Source organism: Triticum dicoccoides, chromosome 7B (assembly GCF_002162155.2).
Source record: "Triticum dicoccoides isolate Atlit2015 ecotype Zavitan chromosome 7B, WEW_v2.0, whole genome shotgun sequence".
In the NCBI taxonomy this organism is placed as follows: Eukaryota; Viridiplantae; Streptophyta; class Magnoliopsida; order Poales; family Poaceae; genus Triticum; species Triticum dicoccoides.
Window position 1 is genome coordinate 99,142,184 of NC_041393.1, and position 19,853 is coordinate 99,162,036.

The following is a 19,853-nucleotide window of genomic DNA, read 5'->3' on the forward strand; positions in this document are numbered from 1 at the left end:
CCAACACTTCACTTGAGGTCATGGAGTGAAAATACGGTCTTTGACGGATGATGGAGGACATGGCCTTGTTGTAGGGCATCATGGCCTTGAGGAACTTGCGCTTAATCCAATTGTCATCCGTGTCCTTGCTCCCATGATCTTGGAGTGAGACTGCGAGTTTGTTTACTCTCCGAAAAAGCTCACGAGGTTCTTCATTTTCTTTCATTGCAAACTCATCGGCTTCATCTTGCACCACTTCATAGTTGGAGCGTTGAATGCTTGCGCTTCCCCGATAAAGAGACACGACACAATGCCATGCATCTTTGGCCATGGCGTAGGGTCAAAGATGAGGGAGATCTTCGGGGAGAATAGCATCTTGGATGACGAAGAGAGCATTCTCATTGAATTGATTATCCACGGCTTCTCTAGGGGTGAAGTTGCTTCGGTCATGTGGATAGAAACCTTCTTCAATGATTCTCCAAAAATTAGTATTCACATGATTTAAATGACGCTTGAAGCGATACACCCAAGAATCAAAATCCTCATTTTTCACAATCTTAGGAGGAGGACCGGCATGATTTAAATGAGTAGAGGGAATCGGTCCTCCATAAGTTGGAGGTTCCACATGGGAAAACATGACGGTGCCATTTCTACCACTAGTAGAAGGACCCTTTTCACTATTAGCTTCCCCCTTGTCGGAGTTAGCATCCGTCACCTTGTTAGTGGGATCACCCACTTTCATCGGCGACGTAGATAGTTTAAGTCCTTCTAAGAATTTATTAAACATGCTTTCAACCTCGGTCGTCATGGAGGTTTTCAATGTGTCCAAAGCCCTATTGAATTCCTCACGAGAGACCGCGGTTCCCCCATCGGCCGTAGACGAGCTCGGATTCACACAGGAGTGCTCCTGCACACCGTCCGCGGTGTCAACCATACTCTTTGGAAGGGAAACTCCTTAATAAAGAGACGAGGCTCTGATACCAATTGAAAGTATCAATATAGTTGACTAGAGGGGGGGGGTGAATAGGCAACTAACACTTTTTAACTTTTCTTTACCAAATTAAACTTTGCATCAAAGTAGGTTGTCTAGATATGCAACTAGGTGAGCAACCTATATGATGCAATAACAACTAGCACATAAGCAAGCAAGGGATACAACACAAATAAGCTTGCACAAGTAAAGGCACGAGATAACCAAGAGTGGAGCCGTGGAGATGAGGATGTGTTACCAAAGTTCCTTCCTTTTGAGGGGAAGTACGTCTCCGTTAGAGCGGTGTGGAGGCACAATGCTCCCCAAGAAGCCACTAGGGCCACCGTATTCTCCTCACGCCCTCACACAATGCGAGATGACGTGATTCCACTATTGTTGCCCTTGAAGGCGGCGACCGAACCTTTACAAACAAGGTTGGGGAAATCTCCACAACTTAATTGGAGGCTCCCAACGACACCACGAAGCTTCACCACAATGGACTATGGCTCCGAGGTGACCTCAACCGTCTAGGGTGCTCAAACACCCAAGAGTAACAAGATCCGCTAGGGATTAGTGGGGGGAATCAAATTTCTCTTGGTGGAAGTGTAGATTGGGGCCTTCTCACCCAATCCCGAGCAAATCAACAAGTTTGATTGGCTAGGGAGAGAGATCGGGCGAAAATGGAGCTTGGAGCAACAATGGAGCTTAGGGTTGGAAGAGATGGTCAACTAGAGGAAGAAGACACCCCTTATATAGTGGAGGGACAAATCCAACCGTTATCCACTTAACCAGCCCGTGACTTATGGTACTACCGCCCCAGACTAGCGGTACTACCGCAAGGGCTCACGGTACTACCACTCCAGACCAGCGGTACTACCGCAAGGGCTCACGGTACTAGCGCGGCGGGCCGCGGTACTACCACTGCTACGGCAGGCGCTAGTCCAGGCTAGAGCCGCAAGGGCTATGGGTGGTACTTCCGCTGGCGCGGTACTACCGCTCCCCCTTGCGGTACTACCGCAAGGCTGGAGTGGACTAGACCTGGGAAGGGCGCGGATGAAAGAAAATACATTCGTGCCTACTTCCGCTGAAAAACAGATGGAGCAAAAATCCGACACGGTACTACCGCGCAGGGAGCGGATGTAAAAAATTACATCGGCCCCTACTTCCGCTCGTGTTGCTATGCTAGATCCGAGGCCACGGTACTACCGCTCCTTAAGAGCGGTACTACCCTGGGCACCTACGGTACTACCGCAACGGCGTGCGGTACTACCATGGTGGCCTGCGGTACTACTGCTCCTAAGAGGAGTACTACCACATGCCTTAGAAACAACAACACTAGGAATTCTTATTTTTGCAAGAATGAGGACAACGGAGGATGCTCCAAAGTGCAGAGGGAAAGGCGGTGAAAAGGAAGAAAATGAGTACGTGATGATTCCATCCGAACCTTTCCAACGCGGACCCCCTCTTAATAGTATGGCTCTCCTATGACTCAAACCACCGAAAAGAACCGTAGAAACACGCCGTCTTCAATAGTCTTCGAGGGGCACCGAACCGTCTTGTGCCTAGTGACGAATTGTCTGAGATACTCAAGGCACACGATTAGTCCGCAAAAGCATTGTCATCAATCACCAAAACACCTTAGGGATAAATATGCCCTTACACCTCGTGTCGAATCAATAAATTTGGGTTGAATATTTTACCCTCGAAAACTGTTGCGATCCCCTATACTTGTGGGTTATCAAGACACCCGCCATGGCCTCCGGCGAGCAGAAGAAGGAGTTCTTGGACACTATAGCGGCCTGGGCTGCCTGGCGAATCAGCCCGGTACAAGTTGGCTTGTCGGAAAATCCTCCGGATCCAGCGCCACCACCATCTCTAGCCCCTCCTCGCCCGTCCAGGTTGGTCAACACTATCTCCCGGCAAATCTGTCACGAGAAATGGAGGTAACGCGTCAGGCAGGTAGGGAGTGAAGCCATGTCTGCGTAGACCGGCATGCCCGCGGCCACGCCGGCAACAATTACGAATACATCATGGGAGACCGCCCCCGCTTTGGGTCGTACGGAGGCCATCGCCACCGCATCGTTGGGTTGCATAGCCGGTGACTTATCCTCTTCGCGGGGGCGTAGGCCATGACGACCGTCTTCTTGCCCAAAAGCCAACCCAAGTGAAGCCCAATTTGTATCTATACCAATATAAAAAGACCCAAAGGGGCAGATCCAACACATCTCGGCCATCCAACCACGTTAATCCAACAGCCTTTATTATCCTAATGGTGAGCGACTAAACACGTTTAGCGCTAAAAAATCTTTCCTTTCGCTGATGTCGTTCCTATCGCACAAAAGGAAACTCAGGGGAACCGCCCCACCATCGTGGACGCTTCCTCTCTCCGCCTCAATCGCCTCCCCCATTGCATCTAGCTGCCCCACCGAGCCATCGTGCCTTGACGCCGACCCCATCACCTCAATCTGCCGCCCCTCAGATATTCGTATCGCCCCCACCCATCACCTCGCCTAGCCTCGACCGTCGGTGACGCCGTCGGTGAAGCTGCCTCCTACACCGCCTGGCTGACCGTCCATCATGGATGCCGCCTCCTACATCGCCTGGTCCGTTGTCCGTCGGCGACATCGCCTGGTCCACAGAACGTCGGGTGTCGGTGTCAAAACCGGCGGATCTTGGGTAGGGGGTCCCGAACTATGCGTCTAGGCGGATGGTAACAGGAGACGAGGGACACGATGTTTTACCCAGGTTCGGGCCCTCTTGATGGAGGTAAAACCCTACGTCCTGCTTGATTAATATTGATGATGTGGGTTACAAGAGTAGATCTACCACGAGATCAAGGAGGCTAAACCGTAGAAGCTAGCCTATGGTATGATTGTTGTTCGTCCTATGGACTAAGGCCATCCGGTTTATATAGACACCGGAGAGGGCTAGGGTTACACAGAGTCGGTTACAATGTAGGAGATCTACATATCCGTATCGCCAAGCTTGCCTTCCACGCCAAGGAAAGTCCCATCCGGACACGGGACGAAGTCTTCAATCTTGTATCTTCATAGTCTTGGAGTCCGGCCGATGATGATAGTTCGGCTATCCGGACACCCCCTAGTCCGGAACTCCCTCAGTAGCCCCTGAACCAGGCTTCAATGATGACGAGTCCGGCGCGCATATTGTCTTCGGCATTGCAAGGCAAGTTCCTCCTCCGAATAATTTATAGAAGATTGTGAACACCAGGATAGTGTCCGGCTCTGCAAAATAAATTCCACATACAACCGTAGAGAGAATAATATTACACAAGTTCAATCTGCTGATGTATTTTGTGGCGTAACGTCACACCACTACCAAGCCTTCAAATTGTTTTTATTGTTCCATCTCAGCGCATTTAGCAAGGCGGTTTCCTTGGCACGTCTTGTCGAAGCAGAGATCGTGTTCCCCTTATTCCGGGATTCCCATCAATACGGACGTGGGTAACCCAACCGCACCATTGATTGCGGCGCTTGGGAGATAAGCGAGTTTTATCAGGCCGGTGGGGACGCATGTTTCCGTCCGCCCATATAAGGGGATAAAGATCCAACCTTTTTACCTGCGCCTTCTTCCTCCTTGGCTTATCCATCTCTGCGAACTTGAGCTCTAGCGCCCAAGCCCGCACATCTCACCTCAACCTTCTCCAAATATGTCCGGAGCGGGAGGCAAGTGGATGGCCTCCTCCGTCACGAAGGGGCATATCCAGAAGCTGCGCAGCGCGGATACTTGTCCAGCGACATCGCGCATCGGTTCCCTGACGAGGGAGAGCTCATCCCCACACCCAGGCCCCATGAGAGGGTAGTATTCCTTCCCCATTTCCTCCGCGGACTGGGCTTCCCACTTCATCCCTTTGTCCGGGGGCTCATGTTCTACTACGGCCTAGATTTCCATGATCTGGCCCCGAATTTTATTCTCAAGATCTCGGCGTTTATCGTCGTGTGCGAGGCCTTCCTCTGCATCCAGCCCCACTTCGGCTTGTGGCTCAAGACCTTCAGTGTCAAGCCGAAGGTTGTGAAGGGCAGCCAAGCGGAGTGCGGAGGCGCCATGGTGGGCAGGATGTCCCACGTTACGTGGCTGGAGGGCACCTTTGTGGAAACCATCAAGGGGTGGCAATCGGGGTGGTTCTACATCACCGAGCCGCGTGATCTCGAATGGGCAGCGGCCCCCGAATTCAGATCCAGCATCCCCACACGGCTCACCTCCTGGAAAGAGAGCGGTCGGATTTGGGGTGATTCAGAGGAGCTGACCGGACTCCAAGCCTGCGTCCAAAAGCTGGTGGACAAGAAGCTCAAGCTTGTCAACGTAGTCCAGATCATGCTCATCCGCCAGATTCTCCCGTGCCAACGACGGGGCTTCAATATGTGGGAGTTCGATCCGGCGCAGCACCAGACTTTGAATGGGCTCTTCGGCACTACGTACGAAGAGGTCTGGAAGGTGTTGTTCAAGGGTGCCGAGGCTCCCGCATCCGCTACCGAAGATCGCGGATTCAGCTCGCAACGTCCAGCTGACGAGGTAAGTGATATTGTCCTTTACGGGACGCTTGTTATTCATAGTTTGACTCTATGCAGGATCTAAACTCCCTTTTCTTTGACAGGACTGGCTGAAGAAGGCCGCACAGGCTATCTGTCCGGCCCCATTGCCAGAGGACCCAGCTAACGCCCGCCTAACGGGGCTGCTGGCTTCGGCACCCCACGTGGTGCCGGAGAAGAAGGCCAAGAAGAAGGCCACGGGGACTCGAAGGAGTTCCCGTTTTCAGGTGCTATCGGACGATGAATCCGAGGCCGACTCCTCCCACCAAGGCGAGGAGGAGAAGAAGAAAGCCTCTCCCCCAGCGGGGGAGGGAAGAAAAGGAAGACCTCCCCAACAAGGGAGGCCGAAGGGTCCAAGAGGGGAAAAGCTCTTCCCCCGGACTGTTCCGCCAACGCCAGTGACGACGACGAGGACTGGCCTCCAAGGGCCAAGCCTCTGGCGAGATCGTAAGTATCCGGACTCCCGAATAACTTCAAGGTTTTCGTTTTCCGCCACATTATGTCTTTCTAATGCCGCATACAACCCTGCAGTCCGCCTAAGGATGATCTCCCCACTTCGTCGAGCGGGTCCTTAGGGGCATCGGATATGGATTCTCTTCCGACTGCCTCCACCCCCCGTGATGCGGATGATGCCGAGATGGGATCCCAGGAAGGGACCCACCAGGAGGAGAGGGCCCCGGAGGTGTTGCAGGACAACCTCCCGGACTTTGCACCGGACTCAGCCCCGGAACCCATAGTGGCTCCGGAGTCCGGCGGGCGACCCCTTCGGAAGAAGGGCAAGACCATGACGCCGGCTGCCTCCGTCCAACCGGAGGTGCCGGATAATTTGCTGGAGGCGCTCAACGGCGCCTCCATCGAAGAGGAACACCACACTGTTATGAGTGCGGTGATTCAGAAGGTTCAGCTCGCCAAGAGCGGGCTGACCGAAGCCTGCAACAGCCTTCTAACAGGCTTTGAGGTAAGAATTTCAATATATGTAAAATGGTACCGCATAGACAGTAGCCCCTGATGCTCAGTTCGGTATTCGGAAAGAAAAGCCGGACTGAGGATCTTTAGAAAGATAAACGCAGGAGTCATGAAAATATGTCAATATGGGATTGCAGGCTGTGCTGCTGACCTCTGCCGCACTGACTGCGGAGGTCAAAACTTTGAAGGAAAACCTCGAGCGGTCCGAGAAAGAGCTCGGCCATGCCAAGAAGCAGCTCGAGGAAAAAGAAGGTGAGTAATACCTTATGAAAATTGTACCTTACAGAAAAGGATTTGGTTGCAAGAAAAATGACAAGGATAACTGGGGTATTGCAGGGGCCACTAACAAGGTGGCGACCCTGAAGGAGGCGGTGGCCGCGGCTGAATGCAATGCGGCTGCGGAGCGCACCGAGCGAGAGAAACAGGAGGCGCGGGTGGCGGAGGTACAACAAGAGCTCCAGGATCTCGTGAGGAAACATGAGAGCCTGGAGCGTGACTCGAAGACTCGAGAGTCTGAGCTTGCAACGGCTCTTGAGAATGCCAAAGCCGCTAAGGCCGAAGCCTACAAGGCCCTCCAGGAGATCGAGGCGGTAAAGAAAATAGCAACGGGTAAGGCATTTTTCATGCGAAGTAAGCATGTGAGTGTTAATTACCTGTCGCTTACCCGAATTCGGAGCTCTCCAGGAGCATTCGCAGATCTTCCTCGAGCGTGTCCGATGCTGCCGCATTCTACCGGGCCGAGGAGGGGAGCTCGACGGAGAAGGTCTTCTGGTCTCAGTATGCTGAGGCCGAACATCCGGTGCCCCTTAACGACCAGCTGAAGCAGCTGGTCGAGCTCCACAAGGCGGCCGAACAGGCCATGAAGGGCCTCATAGTTCGGCTGTGGCCTAAGGAGGCCATGCCTGGGAGCTACTTCGTCCTGGTGCGGCGGCTGGTGGATGCATGCCCATGGGTTGAAGTCATCAAGCACTCCGCCTGTATTGAAGGTGCACGTCGGGCCCTTGCCCGCGCAAAGGTGCACTGGGGCAAGATGGATGCCCAGAAGCTTGTGACGGACCCCCCACCAGAGGGCAAGGATCATCGCACGCCCGAGATGTATTATAGGAGTGTGCTGAAGGGCGCCCGCACTATTGCGGGTGAGTGCTCCAAAGATGTAATATTTGAGTAGACTCGCATTTTGTTATCCTGTGCGCTGAAAACTTGGTTCATATGCGCTAAGCAACGCTTGTTAATTTAAAATATTACCTTCTGTGCGGCTGTTTATCAAATCTGAGAGATGGCAAGTCGTCGGCTTCAGCCCCCATGCCACGAGTGCTGGGGTGTTCGGGATAAATTTGGGCACTCTTGTTCCCATATTTGGGTCCATCGAGGGAGGCGCTCAACACAACGAACAAGGCAACCGGACTTATAATGCTTGAACACTCTCACTTAGCCATAGAATTCTATAATTTTAAATTTCGGCGAAGCCCCTAGTTTTCGGAAGGCCGAATTTGGGGCGCTATCCACGCCTTGGCCAGACAGAATCCGGTTCCTCGCTCGAAGCGGCATAAGTCTTTAGGGACTCGCAAAGAACCTCTCGAACAGCGACCAGCTCTCGCCTCATCATGACGGTCAGTTTCAGGTTTCTCCACTGAGGCGTTAACCCAGCTCAACTGGGGCACAATCGCAGTGGTTCTCCCAGTGCTACCTTAGCCGATAAAACAGAACGGAAGGTACCAAAACATGGGAGCCGGGAAAACCCAACTATTGACCCAAGAACATGATTCGGAGCCAATGCATATAATGCTATAAGTTCGGGGTGCCGCACTTGTGAAAGTGTTTGGACTTATCACACCATAATGCGGGAAACATAAGCCCCTGGTGTATTTAGCCGTACCAAAACGTACGGATGCAACATGTCATAGATGAACATATGTGTAAGAAAGAAATGCAATTAGAAGCAAAAATGTGCTGCATTGCTTTACTCAATAAAAACTGCTGTAAGTGCAGGACGATACAAGTGGTGCGGTAAGCAAGGGATGGGACTGTTTAACATGTCCCCCTCCAGGGGTAGGCTACGAAATAATGCATAAAACAGATTTAATGCTCATGATGGAGACCACCTGGATTTTTGTTGTAGCCTTTCTCCTTCCCTGGTTGTTGCATCGTGGGTTCGGCATGTCTGCTGCCGGACAGGGCCTCTGACGAACGGAGTCCTGTAGGTAAAAAATAAAAGGAAAAGAAAAAGAAACGACACACTTAAGAGCCCCTGGTGCGGTTGAGCCGCAGTCTGGGCTTATCGTGGTCGAGCCCCTTGCCCCATGCCCATGGTATCTTTAGAGCGTAATGGAGTATGCGAAGGGTCTGTCTTAATGTTTTACAGGGGCTGGGGTTGGGGCCACACTGCTACGCGTGCTCGGAACGTGCCAGGTGGTCGTGTTGTAGGTTACTCCGGGCACGCTTAGCTGTGTCCGGCCGCTTGGCAGCCGGACTCGAGAATTGCCTAAAAAGGCTGCTTTGTACTTTTGCCGCGAGAGCCGTTGTATGTTCCTCCGTTCGGAGGGAGCGTTCAGTGTTTCCGTTGACCGTGATGACTCCTCTAGGGCCTGGCATCTTGAGCTTGAGGTATTCTTAGTGCGGCACCGCGTTGAACTTTGTGAACGTGGTACGTCCGAGCAAGGCTTGATAGCCGCTGCGGAACGGGACTATGTCGAAGATTAACTCCTCGCTTTGGAAGTTATCCGGGGATCCGAAGACCACTTCCAGTGTAACTGAGCCTGTACAATTGGCTTCTACACCTGGTATGACGCCTTTAAAGGTCGTCTTGGTAGGTTTAATCCTTGAGGGGTCTATGCCCATTTTGCGCACCGTGTCCTGATAAAGCAGGTTTAGGCTGCTGCCGCCGTCCATCAGGACTCTAGTAAGATGAAATCCATCGACGATTGGGTCTAGAACCAATGCGGCGAACCCACCATGGCGAATGCTGGTGGGGTGGTCCCTTCGGTCAAAGGTGATCGGGCAAGAGGACCATGGATTGAACTTCGGGGCAACTGGCTCCATCGCGTATACATCCCTGAGTGCATGTTTCCGCTCCCTTTTGGGTATGTGCGTGGCATATATCATGTTCACCGTCCGCACCTGTGGGGGGAAACACTTCTGTCCTCTATTGTTCGGCGGTCGGGTCTCTTCCTCGTCGTCGCTATGTAGCCCCTTGTCGCTGTTTTCGGCAATGAACTTGCCTGCCTGCTTGAACACCCAACAGTCCCTATTGGTGTGGTGAGCTGGCTTTTCAGGGGTGCCATGTATCTGGCACAAGCGGTTGAGAATTCGGTCCAAATTGGACGGACCCTGAGTTGTTCTTCTGAATGGCTTTTTCCGTTAACCGGGTTTAGAGCCTCTGAATCCGGCATTGACTGCCGTATCCTCACTGTTATCGCCGTTAATGCGGCGTTTGTTTTTGTTGCAACGCGACCTGCCACTACGGTCCTTGATATCCGGACTGCCAGAATTTTTGTTGAGGTTGTTGCTGCGTGCTAGCCAGCTGTCCTCACCCGCACAGAAGCGGGTCATGAGTGATGTAAGGGTTGCCATGGATTTCGGCTTTTCCTGTCCCAGGTGCCGGGCAAGCCACTCGTCGCGGATGTTATGCTTGAAGGCCGCGAGGGCCTCGGCATCCGGACAGTCGACAATTTGGTTTTTCTTGGTTAAGAACCGTGTCCAGAATTGTCTGGCCGATTTGTCTGGCTGCTGAATTATGTGGCTTAGGTCATCTGCATCTAGTGGTCGCACGTACGTGCCTTGGAAGTTATCGAGGAATGCAGCTTCCAGGTCCTCCCAACTCTCGATTGACTCTGCTGGCAAGCTGTTAAGCCAGTGTCGGGCTGGTCCTTTAAGTTTGAGTGGGAGATATTTGATGGCGTGGAGATCGTCTCCGCAGGCCATGTGGATGTGGAGGAGATAGTCCTCGATCCAGACCGCGGGGTCTGTTGTGCCATCATAAGATTCAATATTGACGGGTTTAAACCCTTCTGGGATTTGATGATCCATTACCTCATCTCTGAAGCACAGTGGGTGTGCGGCGCCTCTGTACTGGGCGATATCGCGACGGAGCTCAAAAGAGCTTTGTCTGTTGTGTTCGGCCCGGCCGGACTTACTGTGTCCGGGGTGACGGTGATCATCACGTATTGTGGGGCGCCCACGTGATCCATAGATCGATCTTGATTGTCTTGCCTTATCCTCCAATGTGTCTCGCAGGTCCGGAGTGTTCCCCTGTGGCCTTGTGCTTTTTGAGTGATGCCGGGGTAGGGGTCTAGTGAAGGGCCTTGAGGCCTCTCTGTCGCGACCATGGGGTGGTCGATCAGCCGTATTGTCTCCTGGTGAAGCGGGATCATATGCCTCCACCTCTAATCGGGGGAGCAGCTTACGTTTGGGGTAGCTTTTGGAGGGGCGTTCGAGTTCATGCTCTTCGGCCGCGAGGACTTCGGTCCATCTGTCGGCTAGCAGATCTTGATCAGCTCTAAGCTGCTGCTACTTTTTCTTGAGGCTGTTTGCCGTGGCCATAAGCCTGCGTTTGAAATGCTCCTGTTCGACGGGATCCTCAGGCATGACGAATTCGTCGTCGTCGAGGCTTGCCTCGTCTCCGGAGGGAGGCATATAGTCCTCTACCTCTTCTTCAGCCGCTCTCTCATGAGGGTTGGCGTCCCCCTCCTCCTGTGCTGGATCTTGCTGGAGTGGGTTGTCTTCGGCGCTATCCGGTGTATTATTGTCTCCGGTGCCGGAATCCTCATTCTTGCTATGGCGGGATTTAGAGCGGTGCCGCTGACGCCGGCGCTTGGGCTGTTTCTTGGAGGGGTCATCCTCCGCTATTCCTTCGCCGTTCCCATCCTTTGGGATATCCACCATGTATACGTCGTATGAAGAGGTGGCTTTCCAGTGCCCAGTGGGTGTTGGTTCTTGGTCGTCTCCGGCATCGTCGTCCATACCGTCGATGTCCTCAGAGTCGTAATCTAGCATGTCGGTTAGATCGTCGACAGTGGCTACCAAGTGGGTGGTGGGTGGGCTCTGAATTTCTTTGTCGTCCGCATCCCAACCGTCCTGGCCGCAGTCCGGCCAGGCCTCTCCTGATAATGAGAGGTACTTTAGCGAACTCAAGATGTCGCCAAAAGGTGAGTGTTGAAAGATGTCCGCCGCGGTGAACTCCATGATGGGCGCCCAATCGGATTCGACTGGAGGGGGCGCGGGAGGTACGGAGTCCGGCAAGAAGTCCGGCACCTCGGAGTCACGAGCTTCATGGGGGACAAGATCGGTGTTCGGCTCTATCGCCGTAGAGGTTGTAGCCCCCAAGGTGGTGTCTAGCCATCCATCCTTGGTCTGCGCAGCCGGCTCCGAGTCGAAGATCGGAGCGGGTTCGAGTGCGGCCTCCAGGGTACTGTCCGGCTGCAGAGCTAAATCATGCCCATCGTGACAGTACGACACGCTCGGCTGTGACTCGAATCCATCGAGGATCAAGTCCCCGCGGATGTCAGCCGTGAAGTTCAAACTTCCAAATCTGACCTGACAGCCAGGGGCGTAGCCTTCGATCTGCTCCAGCTGGCCAAGCGAATTGGCCCACAGTGCGAAGCCACCGAATACGAAGATCTGTCCGGGGAGGAAGGTCTCACCCTGGACTGCATCATCGTTGATGATCAAAGAAGCCATCGAGCCTATCGGTGACGACACAGAGGAACTCTCAATGAAAGCACCAATGTCGGTGTCAAAACCTGCGGATCTCGGGTAGGGGGTCCCGAACTGTGCGTCTAGGCGGATGGTAACAGGAGACGAGGGACACGATGTTTTACCCAGGTTCGGGCCTTCTTGATGGAGGTAAAACCCTACGTCCTGCTTGATTAATATTGATGATGTGGGTTACAAGAGTAGATCTACCACGAGATCAAGGAGGCTAAACCCTAGAAGCTAGCCTATGGTATGATTGTTGTTCGTCCTATGGACTAAGGCCATCCGGTTTATATAGACACCGGAGAGGGCTAGGGTTACACAGAGTCGGTTACAATGGTAGGAGATCTACATATCTGTATCGCCAAGCTTGCCTTCCACGCCAAGGAAAGTCCCATCCGAACACGGGACGAAGTCTTCAATCTTGTATCTTCATAGTCTTGGAGTCCGGCCGATGATGATAGTTCGGCTATCCGGACACCCCCTAGTCCGGGACTCCCTCATCGGGGACGCCGCCTGGCCAACCGTCGGGGATGGGGGGGCGTCGCCTAAACCTCTTGTGGGCAGTCGGGGACGCCGCTTAAACCGCCTTGCTGGCCGTAGCGGATGCTGCCTAACTCGCCCTCTGTTCACATCTCCCCCTCGTCTCGCACAGTCAGGGGACGAGCCGCCTTCAAACACGCAGTCGCGCCGGGACGGAGGTCTGTCATCTATGCTTTATTTCGTTCATCTTGTTTTTCCAGTGACGTGTTGCTTCACATTTGAAATCTTTCTTCATGTCTGACATATTGATTCACATTGTAAAACAGAAGCCAGCCAAAGCAAGCTTGCTACTAGAGTTCTAAACAAATCTTCCATCGGTTATTTGAATGCAGACATTCAGCAGTTAAGCTGAATTACCAATGTGATTTGCATTGCTTATGTTTTTCGCTCGCCAATGATCATATTATATTGATTTCCTTGATTTTGTACACACATCAAGCAGATGAAAATTAGTCATCCGGGGTGCTTCTCCGTCACGATTAGCGAGTTGTTCCCAGTTTTTCGTGCAATGTACATATCCTGGACATGCCTCTTTTCCATTCATCCATCAGTGGAGATGTGAAGTGGTGAACCACATGGGAAGCTCGCCGGTTGGATCTCTACATCGCAGATGCCAGGCAAAAGATGGACAGAGCGGCGCATGTGGCGGCAGAGCGAGCAGTTAGGGATCCACAACGAGTATTCCAGTTACACATGTCAGCCCTGTCCAATCATTCGTTTTTGGGCTTCTCTAATTTTTCTATTGGAAAGGGATCATTGTGAAGAGATTGTCCAACCATTATGTTTGCCATTTTTCAGCTGGCACGGAGGGGATCAAGCATTCCATTGTTGTCTTATGCAATCAGCCTTTAGGAAGGAACCACAATTGATCTTGTGCAGTTCAAGACTCACCTCAAGCGTCGCTGTAACAGTTCCTAGGCACTTGGCGGCTGGCCCAACTATGATGCAATGCAACTCAGCATAGAGCTTCCTGGACACTCAACAGACTTAGTTGTTAAGGTTGTTATTACTGTAATCAGGCACTACGTACGACCATATGGGAATGCTTTTTTATCTCTTTCTTTGCTCGCAGATTTGGTCATTTGGAGTGCAATGCAAATCTTACTTAAAGTTCAGTATAATATGACATACAAGACGAAGTCTTACTTAAAGTTCAGTATAATATGAGATACAAGACGAGGTCATTCAGAAAAGTGCTTTCAGATGACAGTAACAGTATGGACGTAATACCCTAAAAAAACAGTATGGAGGTAAGAAGGGGTTGTTTGTTGGAATCCATAGTGGACCGTACGTACAATTCAGTCATGTTAACCTGCCATGTTATTTTCTACTCCCTCCATCGGGAAATACTTGTCGGGAAAATGGATGTATCTAGACGTATTTTAGTTCTACATACATCTAATTTTATCTATTTGTGCGACAAGTATTTCCGGACAGAGGGAGTATTAGCCAAAGCTTAGACAATTTTGTGGAGGTTATTTCTTTTTTAAGCTTTATTAGTTCTCAAGGCACCCGGTTCTTTTGTCTAGCTCTATATCCACCCAACTTTGATCTATTTTTTTCTTAGCTCTGCATTTCATTGGTGCCTTGATACATTTTTTTTCAACAAAATTTCATGGACAAAGAGGACATTTTTCATTAAATGTTTTCTTACTCATAAAACGGAGGAAATAAACTTGAAGACAATGGGGTGGAGAACGACATGAGTAAACCATTAAAGTTTTGTTCTTGATGCAAGATACGCGGTTCAAAATTTTTCCAAGGATACACGTGCATTGCACGTGCAAACTTACTAGTTATATACTAACGAGCCAAAACTAAAGCCCAACTTGTATTATGTACTATTCAATGCCAAATTTAATAAACTTTTATCTTGAACAATGTTTCATATTTTTTTTTGAATTTTGATTTGAATTTTTATGACAACATATATTGATGATGTGTCAATGCACTAATTTCTTTCCGGATTTTTTTGAACATTTTTTAATATGCAACGAGGGACCGGTAGCATCAATTGCGACATGCACCGTATACATTCCCTTTTGCTAAGCACATTTGTCTTAGAAAGGAAAACAAAGGCGACGAGCTGAAAAGGCCCATGCATATAAGAGCATCTCCAACAGCCGCGCTAAAGCGCCGAGCGCAAAAAATCTGTTAGCGCGCGCGCTGCGGCTGGTTTTGTGTGCCCGCCTGCGCTGGCTCCAGCAACCGCGCTGAAATGCAGCGCGCGCCGCTCCAGCAGCGCGCTAAAATGCAGCGCGCGCGACTAGAAATGTATGCATTTTTAGAAGTTGAATTTTTTAAAAAAAACTAGATAGATTGCATAGATTAAACGATAAAAAAGTATTTTACATCCGAAACATAGATTGCATAAAATAAAAACGACAAACGATAAACATAGATTGCATTAACAAAAAAAAACTACTCTAAGTCGCTATCATCATCACCACTATCATCCTCGGCGGTGTCTCCCGAGGTAGATAGCCAGATGTCCAGCCACCGCTCATCGTTCGGCGTGAAGAACGACCGCCCACCTGCTGCAACGAGGTCGGACTGCGCATTCGCCAACGCCTTCCACCGACGCCTGTCCAACCGCGACGCGCGGCGCCTTTGCGTGTCCTCCTCGCGGCGCCTTGCCCAGTAGGCTTGCTCGTAGGCGACGTCCTCCGGGTGGCGCTGGCGCCAGTCCGCCATGACCCTCTCGTCCTCCTGGGCGACGAGGAGGCGGCGTTGCCGCTCGGCGTGCTCCGCACGGTCTTCCGCCGTGTTCAGACGAGGCAGAGGGGCGAGGTTGAGCGCTTGCTCGAGCGTGTACACATCTTGGAAGTTCATCTGGCCGCGCGGCCGGCCTAGGCGCCACGCCGCCGCGTCGTACGCGCGGGCGGCCTGTCGCGCCGTCCCGTACGTGCCGAGGGCGAGCCGGAGTTCGCCGGAGCGTATCTCCGCGGTGTAGCTGCCGTTGGGCCGCAGGCGGACGCCGCGGTAGCCGGACGCTCCTCGGCGGCGCGGCGGCATGGCGGCGCGGCGGTGGCGGGGCGCTGGAGCGGCGCGTGGCAGAGAGGGAGAGGGAGAGGGGAAGAGATGTGTGTGGAGAAGGCGCGTGGCGCGTGCAGCTTTTATAAACGCGCGCGAAGCGGCGCGCCAAATCTTGCGCGCGAGTTGGCGCCTTTTCGCCCGCACGCGCAAACGGTTCCCGCGCGCGCTTGTTTTCCGCGGCCGCTGGAGCGCGGCAAACCGCCCCCCGTGCGCTAAAAGCTGCGTTTACCGCGCGCGCGCGTCGTTTGGAGCGACTATTGGAGATGCTCTAAGTTTGAAGCAGCAACTGACCAACAGTGGGATCGAAAAATCAGACGAGCGGGAACAGTGACCCAAATTTATGTTAGTTTCACATTGCCTCTAACACAGAGTACAGATGGGTCCCTTGAATAGAACCAGCTGTGAGAAAAAGATAAGAAAAGCCAGCGCGATCCTCTTGCCCATGCATGGACATGGCGGAACCGGCCGTAGTAGAAAGTCTACGACTCGTGCATTTTACCAGAGAGATCCTTTCCGCTAGGTAGCCGAGCAAAAATCTACACGCACTCCGTCGGCGTCGGTGACCATGGGCTTGCTGGCCGGAGACGGCGGTAGCGGCGGCCTTGGCTACAACACGAGCTGCGGGAAGACCAGCGGCCTGGTGTGGAACCTGACGTCCTCCTATGCGGACCAGAGCAACGAGGCCTCCATGCTGTCCGCCACCGTCATCATGTTCCTCCTCGCCGCGCTCTTCTTCAACCTCAACCTCTTCAGCGGCCTCTCCGACACCAGCGCCATCCTCGACCCCAAGGTCCGCGTCGTGCTCTCCAAGGCGCTCTCCCTCTTCCTCCCCGTCATGTCCTACCTCTTCTCCGAGGCCAAGAACGCCGGCGGCCTCGCGTGCGCCGGCGCCGCCGCGGCGTCCGAGCTCCCGCTGCGGGCCCGGCTGATCCTCACGTGGATGCTCCTCGTGGAGCTCCTCGGCAACAAGGTGGAGGAGATCCGCATGCAGCGGGGGGACGACGGCTGGCACAGGGGCACCGTGGAGCGCGCCGGCCGCGTCGTCTGGCTCGGGAGCCTCGTCTTCTTCAACCTGCGCGGCGCCGGGCGCAAGTCCGTGCTGGGCATCCTCTGGCTCCTCTGCGTGGCCAAGCTGGTGCAGAGGGTCACCTTCACCTTGGTGGGGAAGAACTCTCTCGCCTACGGGAAGAACGCACGCCTCATCATCTCCTACATGCATGCGCCTCATGACCAGTCGCTGCAGCAGCAGCATGGAGACGACGCCGACCACGGCGACGAGCTCTTGAAGGGGTGTCGGTACGCGGTGATGGGAGAAGACAAGCTGGTGAATAAGCCAACCCCGGCTGGCTACAGCGTCAGAGGTGACATCACCACCGCCGAGACGACGACGACCGTCGGGAAAATCTGGCGACTTGCAGAGACCGACCCCCTCCTTGGCTCCGTCGACCAAGATGGGCGGCTGCGGAGGCTCTGCCTCTCCTTCGCGCTCTTCAAACTCCTTCGCCGGAGTTTCGAGCACCTGCCGCCGATGAGCGAGGCCGAGACCCGCGACTGCCGGGGCCTCATCTTCTTCGAAGGAGGCTTGTACAGCAGCAGCAAGAGGAGCAACCGGAGCAATGGCCAAGGAGAAGTCGAGAAGGCAGCATTAGCAGCAGCAGAGGAGTTGTTCCAGGTGATGAAGGACGAGACCATCTTCCTGAGCGAGTACTACCACTCCGTCGTCCCCGTGGCCTTGGCGAGCCCCTTCTTCCTGCTCGCAAACTACCTGCTCCTCCCGGCCATGGTGCTGCTCCTGTGCCTCGTCATCGTCGTCCTCTGCGGCAACGGCGACGTGCTCTTCGCTTTCCACAGCCTGAGGAGCGACAACTACAGCGTCTCGTTCGGGGTGGTCAGGATGGCGAGGTGCCTCTTGACGAGAGTCCTCAGTTCCCCGTCGGTCTTCTTCTCCACCATCGACCTCTCCATCACCTTGCTCCTCTTCCTCGTGCTGGTGTACGAGCAGGTGTGGGAGTTTGTGGTCTTCCTCTTCTCCAACTGGTTCCTCGTGTCCATGCTCCACGGGTACGCCGCCAAGCCCCACTGGCGCCGGAGCGCCACCTTCAGCTGGGCCATCCGCCGCATGCTCTGGGTGCGGAGCAAGATGAGCCACCCGGACATCACCATGAGGCAGTTCTCCGCGCTGAGGTCCTGCCGTCTCGGCCGCCAACTGAGGATGGTGCCGGCCGTCTCGCTGACGCTGCCGACCATCGCCGTGCCAAAGGAGGTGAAGCATTCCATCGCCGAGTACTTATCAGCGACGTCGCTGCAGGAGGAGGACGACTACGACCCCACCGCCACTCGTCGTGGTCTTCTCAGCAACGGCCAGCTCGCGGTCGCCGAGTACGGGGAGCTCCGGCGTGCGTGCAAGACCGAGAGCATCGCCGAGGTGATCCTCGCGTGGCACATCGCCACCTGCCTCTTCGAGGAGAAATTTCCGTCACCGTGCGCCTCGCCCTCGCGTGACATGGTTGTGGCGACGACGCTGTCCAAGTACTGCGCCTACCTGGTAGCCTTCCACCCGGAGCTACTGCCGGAAAACGAGGAGAGCACAGAGCGCGTCTTCGAGATCATGGAGGAAGATCTGAGGCGTACGGTCGGCTTCTGGCGCTACCACCTCACGGCGGCGGTGGCGCCGCTGCTGGGCTCCGGGTACGAGCAGATCATGCGCCTGGAGGAGAAGCCGAACCTGGCCCAGGCGCTGGAGTTGGCGGAGATGTCGGCGCTGCAGAGGGGGGCCATCCTGGAGCGCGCGCTGGAGAAGGAAGCCAAGTGCGCCGCCGGCGTGGAGGGGATGTGGAAGGTGCTGGCTGATCTGTGGGTGCAGCTCATGGTGTACGTGGCACCGTCGGGGGGCGAGGAGCACGTCATGGGGCACGCCAAGGTGCTGCCGGAGGGCGGCGAGTTCGTCACCGTGCTCTGGGCGCTGGCCACGCACATCGGCATGCGCCGCGCGGCGCCGGTGGCTGTCGGTAGCATGGAACATGTTTAGGAGGAGGGTTATGTGTGAATTTATTATAGATGATGTAGGTGTTACCTTTAAGTGTTGTGTCAGTGAGTTGTGTGATCAGAATGATTTCCCTACGTACGTGATGAAATCACCAGCCCCTTTGGTTAATTTGCTCTGTTTCTTGCTTCTGAATTCTGACTAGGACAATGCCTGTACGCTGCAGCACGGGGATGGACTCCGGCAGGTCGAACTCGGCGATCTTCGCGGCGGCGGCATCGACGGGATCCAGTCGACTGCCACGCGGCCGCCGGCGAGCTTCAGCTGCAGCTTCTCGGGGCGGAGCATCACCACCACGGCCCGAACGATCACTGCCACGGCCAGCACGGTCACCATGGACGCCACCGCCCACCGCGCCACGTACAGCCATCTGAACCTTCTGGTCGCCGCCTTGCTCTGGTCGGTGGCTGCCATATGCATCAGTCTGGAACTCTGGAGTACTGGCTAAGCTACAGTCGTTAGAGATGTACACGTAGCATGCATCAATTAGCTAGCTACCACTGCGTACGTCTTCGTGAATGAGATCCACTTCCGCTATCTATTTATAGATAATTTGCTCTCGGCGAGCGATATCCGTTGAATTATGCGCGCACATGTATAAGAGCATCACTAGCTGATTTCTAAAAAATAAAGAAGTAACGACAGAGTAAACCTTTAGTGAAGTAGTTTTATCTCCTTAAATTTTGGTCGTTTTTAACCGATCTTCTAAATTTAGCAGAGAAAAACTTAGGTCGGTAAGCACTCAAAGGTGCCGGACTTGGACACAGTCATCGAGGACGTGAACTGCTACTACGACCGGCGGTGCCACAGCGGTTCATGCGCAAGTATGTGCTCAGCTGATGAAAGATGCTCATCATCCTAGCATATAGATAAACTGGAGCATATATTTGTCAAGAAAAATATGACGCCAAAAAGTTTAATTGAAACATATAGACTTGTGATATGATTTTTCAATATATTGCCATGAGAAACACAATGATGCAAACGGTTGGTAAAACGGACTTCCCACTAAATGAATCTTGCATTTTGAAAATAATGGGGAACAAAGGAAGCAAAATCAATGGTATCATTCGTCAAG

General features: G+C 53.5%; 1 protein-coding gene across 2 annotated transcripts; it reads left to right on the plus strand.

Moving 5' to 3' along the window:
• Nucleotides 1–16,130: 16,130 nt before the first annotated feature.
• Nucleotides 16,131–19,373, plus strand: LOC119340565. 2 transcript variants are annotated; one of them, XR_005164591.1, is made up of 2 exons: nt 16,131–18,853; nt 18,942–19,373. XR_005164591.1 is itself a non-coding variant. In XM_037612494.1 (1 exon), the coding sequence occupies exon 1, from the start codon at nt 16,298–16,300 to the stop codon at nt 18,758–18,760; it is 2,463 nt and encodes an 820-aa protein (XP_037468391.1). In that variant the 5' UTR covers nt 16,131–16,297; the 3' UTR covers nt 18,761–18,886. The 2 variants fall into 2 exon arrangements, 1 of the variants encoding a protein (XP_037468391.1); XM_037612494.1 differs by lacking the exon at nt 18,942–19,373 and having other exon boundaries at nt 16,131–18,886.
• The last annotated feature ends 480 nt before the right edge of the window (nt 19,374–19,853 follow it).